This window comes from Oncorhynchus masou, chromosome 12 (genome assembly GCF_036934945.1).
Source record: "Oncorhynchus masou masou isolate Uvic2021 chromosome 12, UVic_Omas_1.1, whole genome shotgun sequence".
NCBI lineage: Eukaryota > Metazoa > Chordata > Actinopteri > Salmoniformes > Salmonidae > Oncorhynchus > Oncorhynchus masou.
The window spans coordinates 58,174,261-58,188,318 of record NC_088223.1 but is presented as its reverse complement, the minus strand read 5'-3'; the positions used below and the strand labels follow the sequence as shown (position 1 = coordinate 58,188,318).

General features: G+C 40.5%; 1 protein-coding gene and 3 long non-coding RNA genes across 4 annotated transcripts; 1 reads left to right on the top strand and 3 right to left on the bottom strand.

Annotated features, from left to right (window-relative positions):
* Nucleotides 1-1,108: 1,108 nt before the first annotated feature.
* On the bottom strand, nt 1,109-8,470 carry LOC135550495 (galectin-9-like). Its single transcript, XM_064981370.1, has 5 exons — nt 8,359-8,470; nt 2,523-2,611; nt 2,174-2,381; nt 1,893-2,012; nt 1,109-1,702 (listed from the first exon to the last, which is right to left on the bottom strand). The coding sequence occupies exons 1-5, from the start codon at nt 8,386-8,388 to the stop codon at nt 1,661-1,663; spliced, it is 489 nt and encodes a 162-aa protein (XP_064837442.1). The 5' UTR covers nt 8,389-8,470; the 3' UTR covers nt 1,109-1,660.
* Nucleotides 6,508-7,255, bottom strand: LOC135550498 (uncharacterized). Its single transcript, XR_010457118.1, has 2 exons — nt 7,029-7,255; nt 6,508-6,785 (listed from the first exon to the last, which is right to left on the bottom strand). It is a non-coding gene; the product is annotated as an uncharacterized LOC135550498 (long non-coding RNA).
* LOC135550496 (uncharacterized) lies at nt 7,442-12,219 on the top strand. Its single transcript, XR_010457116.1, has 3 exons — nt 7,442-7,530; nt 9,298-11,653; nt 11,884-12,219. It is a non-coding gene; the product is annotated as an uncharacterized LOC135550496 (long non-coding RNA).
* Nucleotides 10,020-12,869, bottom strand: LOC135550497 (uncharacterized). Its single transcript, XR_010457117.1, has 3 exons — nt 12,675-12,869; nt 12,213-12,340; nt 10,020-10,468 (listed from the first exon to the last, which is right to left on the bottom strand). It is a non-coding gene; the product is annotated as an uncharacterized LOC135550497 (long non-coding RNA).
* Nucleotides 12,870-14,058: the final 1,189 nt, after the last annotated feature.

Sequence of the window (14,058 nt, the reverse complement as noted above, 5' to 3'; positions counted from 1 at the left end):
ACACCTCTCACCTCCTTTCTTCCTCTGTTTTTATAAATGCACAAGAGATGTGCATTGAAGTACAGATTAAACTTGTATTTATAATACTACAATTATAAATGCATGCATTTATAACACTTGGATAATTTACTTCTTTCAAAACGTTTCACATTCTCTACTGGTTGAAATAATGAACCTATCCTGTGTTAATCAGATCAATGCAGATGAAGGGCATTAGATATTGCAATTAACTGGTTTTAGAGTATTTACATGATGCATAGGAAGTATAGTGTTCTGTTTAAGTCATATATGAATTGTAAATCAGCCTTTAACTAGTTAAATCCTTTTTCTAGTCTATTCATTACAATGTATAACCATTGATGTCCCAGGACCAAGATTGGTAAACACTTGAAGTGTATAATTGTAATACATCATTCAAAGACTGTAATTCGATATGACTGAAATAATCTCAGACATTCATACCTGAACTGCACCTTTATTTGCCAAGGTAGAATACATGATCAGTGAATATATTAAATTTACAGGCTACAGTGTGGGGATGGATCTCATGCATGGTAATAACTCCATGTATATATGACTTGCATCCTTGGCACAAAGTTCTATTATATTCTACTCAATCCACAGGCTTCATTAAAATATCAACTTCAAACCCGTCTGAATGACAACTGGCTATGACAGCTGAGGTTCATAGTTAGGTTCTGAACTAATATGTATACCAATTGTTTGGGTCCATACACAGATCAGCTAAATAACTAGCTACACAGCCATACAGGTATTTGTATCCTCCACTGCACAATAAGCAAGAACATAACTACGTTACTTCATATTCTGTATTGTATGGGAAATATCAGCAAGGCAAGCTTCCAAAATTGTACATTCAATTTGCAGTAAATGCTTTAGCTAGTGTTTGAGTTGCGTAAATTCGAATCTGGTAACAGGATAAATATAACACTGAGTCACCGATTGTATACTATGTATTTTGTATTAGCTAAGTAATAAATGGCAAATGCAACTTTCGTATATACGGGCTCACTGTAATACCACGTAGGACAGAACAGAGAACTGACAGGATGTACGTAAACAGTTGTTCTTATACTGTGATAGGCCAACAGACGGGTTGGAACTGTCTATCACAGTAGAGGCTGGGCATGGTTGAAAGTTGCCCAGCTTATCGCAGGCGCTCAGGCGGGTCCCCGCCTCTTGGCGCGTCTTGGAGTCCTCCCTCCGTCGATGTATAAATTCCTACTGTTCTGGTATCACCCCCTAGTTATAACAGTTGCTCAGTTCCTGCTATTGTGTTGTTCAGTATTTTTCCATCTCAGTTAAACCTCGTGATGACCACCCCTCCCTATCACAACTTTGTAAGATACAGCAAGTCACACCATGTGCTCAATATTGTTACATACAAACACAAGGACAAAGCATCTGCTGGCTGTTATCTACAGTTTTGCAACATGCAGGTCACACCATGTTACTCAGTTCTTGTCACACACAAACAGGCAAGTAGCAAGCAGTTGTTTAATCTCATAATGAGGCTCCAGTGCACAAATGCAGACACCTCACACAACCAACATCAGATAATATTTAATCATATATATGCTAATAGCTATAATGTAAAATACAGGATCCCACACGAACTAGATTCTTTACATCCAATGATTCACATTACGACAGCCTGGTTTGCTGGTTGTTTCAGGAGTCCCTAAGACATTAAACCAGAATTACAATTTCATACGCATGTCACAACACAAAGCTAGCTGACTAATGTTAGCTAGCTTATTCGAGATTTTCGGAAATTAACTTTATGATAAAAAAATATGCATAATAGTTTCTCTAGAATACTGCAAAGATGTACAGTACTCTCCCAAACGGAGGACCTGTCAGATACTCACTGCAGAGTTGGAGAAGGCAATGGATTCGATCTCCACATCCCCATACACGAAGATGGTGTCCACTTGGGTGATTGACATCCGGTGCAGGTACTCCATGAAGTGGGCACCATTCACAATCACCTGGGATAAGACCGGATTTAGGAGAGACAAGAAATCAATGGCACATGGAGAAAAAAATAATGGTTTGAATCTTTTTTGCTCTAGAATATTGATACAATTCAATAAGTTGACAGTAAAACAAAAATGTGTAGCCTAAGTATAAGTGATAAAAGTCTACTGACCGAATATGTATCTCGGTTGACCAGGAACAGGAGGGTAAATCTTTCCTCCTGGGTCATGGGTATATAATATTTACGCTCCTCTGGGCCCCACTTAGAGCTCAGCATGGTGTTGCAGGCCACATGTTGTCTGGATTCATCATATCGGGGGTTGAAGTGGAGGGCTACGTCAGGTTTTTCTTTTGAGCCACATTGCAAATTCACATGAAACCTAGAGAGAAGAAATGGGGCCATATTTTAAAGTAATTAGGTTTAACAAGATCCCTTCTGTGCTGATAGTGAGTGACAAGACTGAGCTAAAAAAGACATGGCTGTCCTAGTGAAAAAGAGATGCACTACTAGGTAGGTCTACCTCTTGGCATTTGGCAGGACTCTCCCTGTCACAGTGATGGTCTTCCCCTCATGCAGAGCTCCCTGGATACAGCCAGTGAATGGCACACTCTAGGACATGAAGCAAAGAAACAACACTTGACCAGGCTGGGTGTCTCATCTCTTTCACCAGCTAGTAGCTAGGTAGTCTGCCTGATAAGGTTAGGGACTTTGCAATAGACTTAGTTGAAAACTTTAAATGTTCACAATGGCTACATCAAGCATTTTGTAACCTGTAACAATCTAAGGTGGGTTGCACCAACATGGATTAACTCATAAACTTGTGTAGCAGGCTCAAGGGTGTGGGGTTTCCACGTCACCAAGTTCAATAACAAAACATCCACCAGTCGCACAACTAGAACACACATTGGGAGTTTATTAGGGATTTTTGTACACGGGTGAAGAAGGGGAATTCATCAATTACTTGCTCGTTGTCCGTTCCATTCTCCAGGGGTAATCCTAAAACTCGGACCCTCAGACAATCCGGTTTGGTACACAAAGGGGGTAATCCAACAGTCCGGGTCACAACAGGTAATCTCACAGCCACTGTTCTCTCTTCTCCCACTCGACATATCACACATTTCTCTCTCCATTCTCTGCCCCTTTATGCAGGCTGCTTCCTCCTTTATCCCCAAGCACTCCCTGGCTTAATGAGCCACAGCCTCGCCTATATTTGTGTTTTTATTTTATTTCACCTTTATTTAATCAGGTAGGCTAGTTGAGAACAAGCAATTCGACACAATACAACAACAAAGAGTTACACATGGAATAAACAAAACATAGTCAATAATTCAGTAGAACAAAGAAAACAAAAAGTCTATATACAGTGAGTGCAAATGAGGTAAGATAAGGGAGTGAAGGCAATAAATAGGCCATGGTGGTGAAGTAATTACAATATAGCAATTAAACACTGGAATGGTAGATGTGCAAAAGATGAATGTGCAAGTAGAGATACTGGGTTGCAAAGGAGCAAGATAAATAAATAAATACAGTATTGGAATGAGGTAGGTAGATAATGGCCTGTTTACAGATGGGTTATGTACAGGTGCAATGTAAGCTGTGTCGCTGAAGCCCTCCCGCATCTGAACTGCAACATAAAAATGTAGAACCAGGAACAGATATAGCCCTTGGTTTACTCCAGACCTGACTGCCCTTGACCAGCACAAAAACATCCTGTGGCGTACTGCATTAGCATCGAATAGCCCCCTTGATATGCAACTTTTCAGGGAAGTTAGGAACCTTTATACACAGGCAGTTAGGAAAGCAAAGGCTAGCTTTTTCAAACAGAAATTTGCATCCTGTAGCACAAACTCAAAAAGGTTCTGGGACACTGTAAAGTCCATGGAGAATAAGAGCACCAGCTGTCCACTGCACTGAGGCTAGGAAACACTGTCACCATCGATAAATCCACGATAATTGAAAATTTAAACAAGCATTTTTCAACAGCTGGCCATGCTTTCCACCTGGTTACCCCTACCCCGGTCAACAGCCCTGCACCTCCCACAGCAACTCGCCCAAGCATCCCCCATTGCTCCTTCATCAAAATTCAGATAGCTGATGTTGTGAAAGAGCTGCAAAATCTGGATCACTACAAATTAGCCAGGCTAGACAATCTGGACCCTCTCTTTCTAAAATTATCTGCCGGAATTGTTGCAACCCCTATGACTAGCCTGTTCAACCACTCTTTCGTATCGTCTGAGATACCCATAGATTGGAAAGCTGTCCCGGTCATCCCCCTCTTCAAAGGGGGAGACACTCTAGACCCAAACTGCTACAGACCTATATCTATCCGACCCTGCCTTTCTAAGGTCGACTTTCTTCTCTGTATACATCAATGATCTCTCTTGCTGATAGTGATTCTCTGATCCACCTCTACGCAGACGACACAATTCTGTATACTTCTGGCCCTTCTTTGGACACTGTGTTAACTAACCTCCAGACAAGCTTCAATGCCATACCACTCTCCTTCCGTGGCCTCCAACTGCTCTTAAATGCAAGTAAAACTAAATGCATGCTTTTCAACTGATTGCTGCCCGCCCGTCTTGCATCACTACTCTGGACGGTTCTGATTAGAATATGTGGACAACTACAAATACCTAGGTGTCTGGTTAGACTGTAACCTCTGCTTCCAGACTCACATGAAGCAACTCCAATCCAAAATTAAATCTAGAACCGGCTTCCTATATCGCAACAAAGCATCCTTCACTCATGCTGCCAAACATACCCTCGTAAAACTGACGATCCTACTGATCCTTGTCTTCGCCGATGTCATTTACAAAATAGCCTCCAACACTCTACTCAACAAATTGGATGCAGTCTATCACAGTGCCATCTCTTTCGTCATCAAAGCCCCATATACTACCCACCACTGCGACCTGTACGCTCTCGTTGGCTGGCCCTCGCTTCATACTTGTTGCCAAACCCACTGGCTCCAGGACATCTACAAGTCTTTGCTAGGTAAAGTCCCGCCTTATCTCAGCTCAATGGTCACCATAGCAACATCCACCCGCAGCACACGCTCCAGCAGGTATATTTCACTGGTCACCCCCAAAGACAATTCCTCGTTGGCCGCCTTTCCTTCCAGTTCTCTGCTGCCAATGACTGGAACGAACTGCAAAAATCACTGAAGCTGGAGACTCATATCTTCCTCACTAACTTTAAGCACCAGCTGTAGGAGCAGCTCACAGATCACTGCACCTGTACATAGCCCATCTGTAAATAGCCCATCCAACTACCTCATCCCCATACTGTTATTTATTTTGCTCTATTGCACCTCATTATCTCTACTTGCACATTCATCTTCTGCACATCTGTCATTCCAGTGTTTAATTGCTATATTGAAATTACTTTTCCACTATGGCCTATTTATTGCCTTACCTCCCTTATCTTACCTCATTTGCACACAATTTATGTAGACTTTTCTATTGTATTATTGACTGTATGTTTGTTTATTCCATGTGTAACTCTGTGTTGTTGTTTTTGTCGCACTGCTTTGCTTTATCTTGGCCAGGTCGCAGTTGTAAATGAGAACGTGTTCTCAACTAGCATGCCTACCTGGTTAAATAAAAAATAAAACATAGAGGGCACAGCATGATCAGAGGTGAGAGATTACTTGGTCAGGTCAACAGGAACATTTATTAAAGAGATGCTTTACATTGAAAAACAGAAAGAGATGCTGTAGTCCCAGAGTTAATGATCCAAGGTCAGTTTAGCATTTCACCTCCTGATTATGACGAACAATGTTAGAATAAAAACACAAGGCTTAAACATGCTCTTTCTCCATCTGTCGCTCGTCCTTAGATATGTTTTGATGTGAGAGAGGATGCCACCCCCCCAGTCCCATCAGCCACCTCACCCGCTTTTAAGATAAACTTCGGGCTGACTAGACGCAATTATGCAATTGTGATGAACTGAGAGAATATTTGGGGAGCACTGTGATTCATAAATTGCATGCTCCCTTCCCTGCTCCTATGTTCTTACACCTCTCACCTCCTTTCTTCGTGTTTTTATAATGCACAACAGATGTGCATTGAAAAACAGATTGAACTTGAATTTACAATATTATAATTATATTTATAATGTATGTATTTATAACACTTGGATAATGAACTTCTTTCAATAAAGAGTTTCACATTCTCTACTGGTTGAAATACTGAACCTATCCTGTGTTAATCAGATCAATGCAAATGAAGGGCATTAGATATTGCGATTAACTGGTTTTAGAGTATTTACATGATGCATAGGAAGTGTAGTGTACTGTTTAAATATATATATATGAATTACAAATCAGCCTTTAAGTAGTTAAATTATTTTTCTAGTCGTAGGGAACCATGTGTAACCACTGTCCCAGGACCAAGATTGGTAAACACCGCTGAAGTGTATAATTGTAATTCAGACACAGCATCATTCAAACACTGGAATTTGATACTCCTGGTATTGGATATGACTGAAATAATCTCAGACACTCATACCTGAACTGCACCTTTATTTGCCAAGGTAGAATACATGATCAGTGAATATATTAAATGTACAGATTACAATACGGGTATTTGTATCCTCCACTGCACAATAAGCAAGAACATAATAACTACGTTACTTCATCTTTCTGCATTGCCTGGCAAATATCAGCAAGGCAAGCTTCCAAAATTGTACATTCAATTTGCAGTAAATGCTTTAGCTAGCTAGATTCTTTACATCCACTGATTCACATTACGACAGCCTGGTTTGCTGGTTGTTTCAGGAGTCCCTAAAACATTAAACAACCAAAATTACAATTTCATACGCATGTCACAACACCCATAAAGCTAGCTGGCTAATGTTAGCTAGTCAGCTAGTTTGCTAAATCGAGATGATCGGAAATTAACTTTATGATAAAAAAATAAGCATAATAGTTTGTCTCTACATGAACTAACATATTCCTGTTATATTTAATATAAGTATACATGCAATCATAATTGACTGTAGCGCATATAAAGCACCCACACGTTACCAGTGGCTGACACCGTTCATCCCGCGATGATTGTGTTAATTAACATTGTAAGTTAGTTTTAATGTGCATTATAGTCATTGATATTTACTAGTTATTTATGTTTACTAAATATTGGTGGGCCGAGTTGTCCGTCGTCATCATAAGGGTTAAGGAGAGGGGCAAACTGCTGGGGAATCATCTCTCAAATCTTCTGGGAGAGGATCAATTCCCTTGGACGGAGGCCCCCTCCGGTCTGAAATAGCACTCGCCTCTGCTGCATACTTTTTTTTGCTTTCGCTTTCCGTTTTTCCAGCACACCTTAATTTGATTTGGGTTCCTTTTTTCTTATATCCGTGTCGATCCATTAAATCTGTCGCATAAAATGGCCCAGGTGTCTTCCTCATTTTTGACAGTCGTGTTGTCTGTATTTTTATCCTCCAGTACATTACTAAATTTCTCCATCAGTTCCGACGAGGTTTTCATAAGCGGAGAAATGTGAACAACTTGAACAAGCCATGATCAGGTGTGTAGCTGACAAATAATACATGCCAAAATAAGTAATGACAATAATACATTATATTTAATGCTAGCTAGCTTTGTTTATAAACTAGCTAGCTACAGTAGCTAACGAATTAGTTATATGTCTAGTACTTGTAAATAAATATATTTAAAAATCAGCCAACCCATGAGATCCTTTCACGATGCAGTTGCAATAGTTCAAACGTTACATTGTTATTATTTTATCAAGGAGCAGCAATTTTGTGGCCTCATTTGTCAAGTAGGCTAGCTACTTCGTTTCAACTCAAGAAAAAACTCATATATTGGTGCAACACGTCACTAATCATAGTTTAAAACCGTTAATTATAGATTTACTGAGCCAGATTTAAAATGAAGTGGTGCCACACATCTCGGATTAATTGTAAACCTAGATTTACAAAACCTAGATTAGCTCTAATCATAGATGAATTAAAACCATGTTGGTGCAACCCACCCTAAAAGGTTATAGTTTCCTTTCTTCTTACCTTCTTTCATTAATTATATCAATCACTTAAGTTTTTAAGTGTCAAAGGTGGATATGATAGACAGACCTATTCAATGTTTTTCAGTCCTGTTCCTGGGGAACCCATTTTTATTCTAGTCCACTAAATGCATCACTAACAGACCCATTGCACCTGATTTTAGTTGCATCGGATGTGCTAGTGCATGCTGGGCTAGAGGAAAATCTGTGGGTCCAGAATAGAAAAATATTGTGGAACATTACACCAAAAAGAAGTATCAAAATGACTCCCAAAACTCACACATAATGGTGCCTGAAAAGTACATGTAAATAATGTCAAAGTAGAATTGTTACCGGATTGCAGAAGGGTTGCTGATAATCCATGCTGCAGTGTGGTTTGACTTTATGGCGAATCTAGAGAGTGCAGCGCGTAGACATTCGGTGGTTCTCTTCTGGCACTTCTATAAATTTCTCTAACAATGACTCATGCGGTCATCATTGATTTACACTAATTGAAACACGGTCAAGCCATCCGCTTTTCTTTTTTCTTTTTGCACTCTCTATACACTCTCAAACCCAGATCAATGAATCCCTACCACTGTGTTGCTGAGTCATCATAATGCTTTAGGAAATGTACATTATACAAGGAGCAGTGGTAGACATAATGTAAGTAACCCAATTTATGTCCCTCTAACTTCCCGAATGCCTCTTCTGATGCTACAGCTATTGTATGCCGCAGTCACGTGACTATGAACTAGTTTGCCATAATTATTATTATTACTTCATCATAAAGTTGATCAGCTAGCTAAACACAGAGGACAGATCTGTTCATGGCTATGCAGCTGTTGTTGGAGGCTCAGACGCTGAGACAGCAGTGCAATTAACTTAGGCCTGACTTTATGTGTCGCTGATATTGTAAGTCTGATTAGGCCAAGGGAGTATTTTATATATGTAGCTAGTAATATATATATATATATATTTTTTAAAGGAATACTGGTATTTACATGGCTGGATTGCTAAATTAGTTACTAGTTCGTTTGCTAATGTTCCTTAGCCGCAAACCCCGGCCATAGCCGCAGTGAACAGCGTCGTCTTGTAACATTTTTACAGGTAAATTGAGGGAAGTATCTGAGCTTTGTTATTTTGAATGCCTATTTTTAAGCATTGACCTCCAAACACTGCTGAAGTTAGTGAGTAGCAAGGTTCACTCTGTTTTTGCCCCTGTATCGTGTTCTCCAATAAGTGTTACTTATGGACTTTAATGTCCCCCCTCCCTTTCCCTTCTTTTTTCAGAGGGAAACACATACCCTTTGACCCTAGAGAAGGTTCTCCTTTTCACTTCGGTGGCTTCAGCCATTCCTAGGCTGGGATTGCCAGTGGAGCCACAGCCAGTTCTTACACAAACAAGAGAATAAGTCTACCAGGATCTTCCCGGAAGCAGATACATGCAGCATTGTTTTAAGGCTACCAATTCACCCAACCCTACGCAGCCTTCAGGGAGGAAACGGAGAGTTGAATTCTACAGTCACCAACATTTGGTGTCATTGTCCAAGACTCCAGCCAATCAAGTCATAGACTGTTCTCCCTGCTACCGCACGGCAAGTGGTACCGGGGCACCAAGTCTAGGTCCAAGAGGCTTCTAAACAGCTTCTACCCCTAATCAAACGGCTACCCAGACTATTTACATTGACCCCCCCCTCTCTCTTTTCTGCTGCTGCTACTACTTTGTTATTATCTATGCATAGTCACTTTAATATCACTTTATCTCTACCTACATGTATATATTACCTCAACTAACCGGTGCCCCAGTACATTGACTCTGTGCCGGTACCCCTGTATATAGCCTCGCTATTGTTATTTTACTGCTGCTCTAATTATTATTGTTATTTTATTTTTTGGTATTTTTCTTAACTACATTGTTGGTTAAGGGCTTGTAAGTAAGCATTTCACTCCAAGGTCAACACTTGTTGTATTCAGCGCATGTGACAAATAACATTTGATTTAAAGGGAATTCATTTAAGGGGAATTATCCAAAACGTTTATTGCATGACCACCTAGTAAGTTCGGAATAAAATAAAATCAAATTTATTTATATAGCCCTTCGTACATCAGCTGATATCTCAAAGTGCTGTACAGAAACCCAGCCTAAAACCCCAAACAGCAAGCAATGCAAGTGTAGAAGCACGGTTGCTAGGAAAAACTCCCTAGAAAGGCCAAAACCTAGGAAGAAACCTAGAGAGGAACCAGGCTATGTGGGGTGGCCAGTCCTCTTCTGGCTGTGCCGGGTGGAGATTATAACAGAACATGGCCAAGATGATCAAATGTTCATAAATGACCAGCATGGTCCAATAATAATAAGGCAGAACAGTTGAAACTGGAGCAGCAGCACGGCCAGGTGGACTGGGGACAGCAAGGAGTCATCATGTCAGGTAGTCCTGAGGCATGGTCCTAGGGCTCAAGTCCTCTGAGAGAGAGAAAGAAAGAGAGAAAGAGAGAATTAGAGAGAGCACACTTAAATTCACACAGGACACCGAATAGGACTGGAGAAGTACTCCAGATATAACAAACTGACCCTAGCCCCCCGACACATAAACTACTGCAGCATAAATACTGGAGGCTGAGACAGGAGGGGTCAGGAGACACTGTGGCCCCATCCGAGGACACCCCCGGACAATACCGCAGCCAATATTAATTGGTGATGTGTGCCAAAATGATTGATATTATGAATGTTTCTGACAAGATTGGCCATCAGCAAAAAAAAGTTGTGTAGTGAAAGTTTTCAAAAACAACCAACCAGAATAAATTGGACAGTAATACATAATGCAGCTTTAATATTTTAATAAATGTGTGATTTCTTAGTAGAGTGGGGAGACTGGTCATTATGCAAAGTAGTTAAGTCATGAATGTCAAGGGGCTATAATATTACAATATGTGCAATGTTACCATAAATCTTACAGTAAATATGGACAACATTTAATTTACATGTGTTATGGCAATAAAAACAGACCCTGTGGTTCATCGGTGGGCAACTCCAGTCCTCGAGGGCCTGATTGGTGTCACACTCTTTCTCCATCCCTACCAAACACAGCTGATTAATCAAATTGCATTCTAAACTGAAGATCATGATTAGGTGATTATTGAAGTCAGTTGTGTTAGCTGGGGCTGTGGCAAAACTGACGCCAATCAGGCCCTCGAGGACTGGAATTACCCACACCTGCTGTAGTTGGTACATAGTTCGTGGTGCAGCAAGTTGATGAGGGTAGCGGAGAAGCACTGGTCGGACTTTTTGAGTGAAGTGACTAAGGGTGAAAAGGATATATCAGGGTGCCCAGGAACTTGAAGCTGCTGATCATCTCCATGTCAATGTATCGTGTATATGGGAGAATGGTCTTTCAGTCTCACCATCTACTTTGCTTACACTGAGGCTGTTATCCTATCATCATTATGTCAGGTCCCACAGCTCCTTCATGTACTCGTGATCAGGTGTACCATGGTAGTGTTGTCAGCATGTTTAGATGTTGGGTCCATTCTGGAGATATATATTCTTGTAATATGTATATAAAAAAATGAATTTGTTTTTACAGGGTTTACACCCAGAGGCCTGAGTCTGCTAACAAGTTTGTGGGTCAGGATGGTGTTGAAAGCAGAGGTATAAAAGAAAATGCACTCTGACATATGTAAAATGCAGAATTGACAAATTTGTTGGGACAATAGGCATTGGATAGGAGTTGGTCCAGTGAATTTTCTACCATGTGCTACACGATATCTATTGTTCCAGTTTTTAAAATCTATATCGACTGGGCTGTAGTGGAGATGGTAAGAAGCTTTGATATCATGGGGACCAAACTTCTAACGTCCTTTCTTGGTACACACCCACAGAGACACAGCAATCATAACAACCAGCGACACTCCATCCTAAAGTGTCTGAAGAAGTTTTGCCTGACGTCAAACATGAAGAGTGTCGGATTGAAGTGTTTGAAAAAATGTAAACCACCATAAGAGCAGATCACTTTTTTTGTAATCATTACTGGCACAGTGATTTTAAAATCATTTCTAATTCTAGTCGCTTTCAATTGATTGACTCCAAGAACCATAGATTGTTCGTAGTTCATAACATTAACACAACTGACATTAAACGTTGCTTGACCGTAGATTGGGATACATGTTTTAATAACATTGGATATTTGATTGGGCTTAATGTTGCATACCTTGCGGTGTTGTGCATGCCAACCAGGTGAGAATCACCGGAATTAACTGTGATACTTGATGAATCAGGTCTTTGCTGCTTTATCAGCCTCTCCCTTGCCCACTCCAAGCTCCTCTTCATGGTTCCCTTCTGCAAGACAATTGTGTGATAATAAAGCGAAAAGAATGGAAATCCTATTCCTTTGAAGCAGTACTTACAATACTGGGTATATGCCTGAAGTTGTTATTTTACCCTAATAAGCTTAGATGGAATGTAGATATTCCAAAAACGAAGTGAACTTGCATATTAAAGTCTAATCTGTTCTAAAGCTGACCTGTTGTAGATGTTAGCAAAGGTTTTACAAGGTTGTCACTAGCCAAATTTGCTTTATGTGAGCTTTTCAGTGTCTTCATGCTAATCGCGAGCTAGCGCGGCTACCGCTAGCATTGAAATGACAGCCAGTCCGGCTAAAGAAATTGCCTACCTTCAGCTCTTGTTTTGCTTAAATACAAGGCTTTTGGCTAAAAACGTAACTCAAAAACATGTCCTGCTTCAACACTATCCGATAAGTCACATTTAGGTAGCTTGTCTTCCTTTAGTCAATGATAAAGCAAAATATAGACAACATAGTCCAAAAATCAACAACTACCAGGATTTTGAGCAGGATGTTTTTGGAGTATCCGTTGTCTAACCCATGTGTGCTTGGCGCTTACATTGAAAGATGATGCAGACTGTCTGCTGTACACAGTGTTTTCACTACAAGAATTCAACTCTTGTGTCTTGCTTACAAGGTTTTTCCCCGCATCATCAGCAATGCCGGTTGTAGACCAAATTCTGTTGATACTTGAAACTTTGTTATAGCGGATTTAGCAAGACGCTTCAAAAGGTCACCCGGTCAGGTCAGTAAAATATTGAAAATAGATAGATGTCATTGCTGAGCATTACTGAGCACACCAAGGATCTCATTCCATGGCTGCCTCGTGAGATGATAAAGGCTGCCACGAGTTTTTCAGGAGAATTTTTCAAAAACAACTTGTGTTATTGACTGCACATTAAGTGTTTTGCAGAAGGCTAAACATCTGGACTCAAAAACTGAATCTTACAGTCACTACTATGCCAGTAATACTGTAAAATATCTAGTGCTACAGAGGCTTATGGTGGGAAATGTAGCGATAAGTTCATAACACAGAGTTTTATGGGTTTCTCGACCATTTTGCGTGCTGGAGATGAGGTGATGGGGGACCGTGGCTTCACAATTAGGGACTTACTAGAGGTGCGCTTGGTCTTATCAGCATTTACATGCAAGCAATGCCAGTTGACAAATGAGCAGGTCACTCGCACACAACGCATTGATAATGTCCGTATTCACGTGGAACGAGAAATAACGCGTCTTAAGGTGTACAAGATTCTCTCAAACTCTGCCTATTAGTTTGGTCCCTAAAATTGACAACATACATTTGTACAGCTCTTGTAAACCTGAGAGGAGAGCTTATTTCTAGCAAATAGACACCATGTCTAATAGTGGTGGGTCGTTCACGAATGAGTTGGCTCTAAGAGCCGGCTCTTGAAGGTGAACGTTTGGAGCCGGCTCACATATCAGAAGAACCCGAATCTATTGAGAAAAATATACACAAATTAAGATATGAATAATCAAAAGATTTCAATGAATATGATGAACTAATTCAAGGAACTAAAAAATAATATAATATTGGGCTAAATGCTCAAGCGCTCACACATTCGTTCTGTCAGCTCAGACTAACAGCGTCACGTGTTGTTCCTGTCCAATCAGACACTCAGTGTCAACCAACGATCCAAAGATGCGTGAGGGAGGGCCGAGCCAACTCACTCACACGCACATAGAAGCCGAG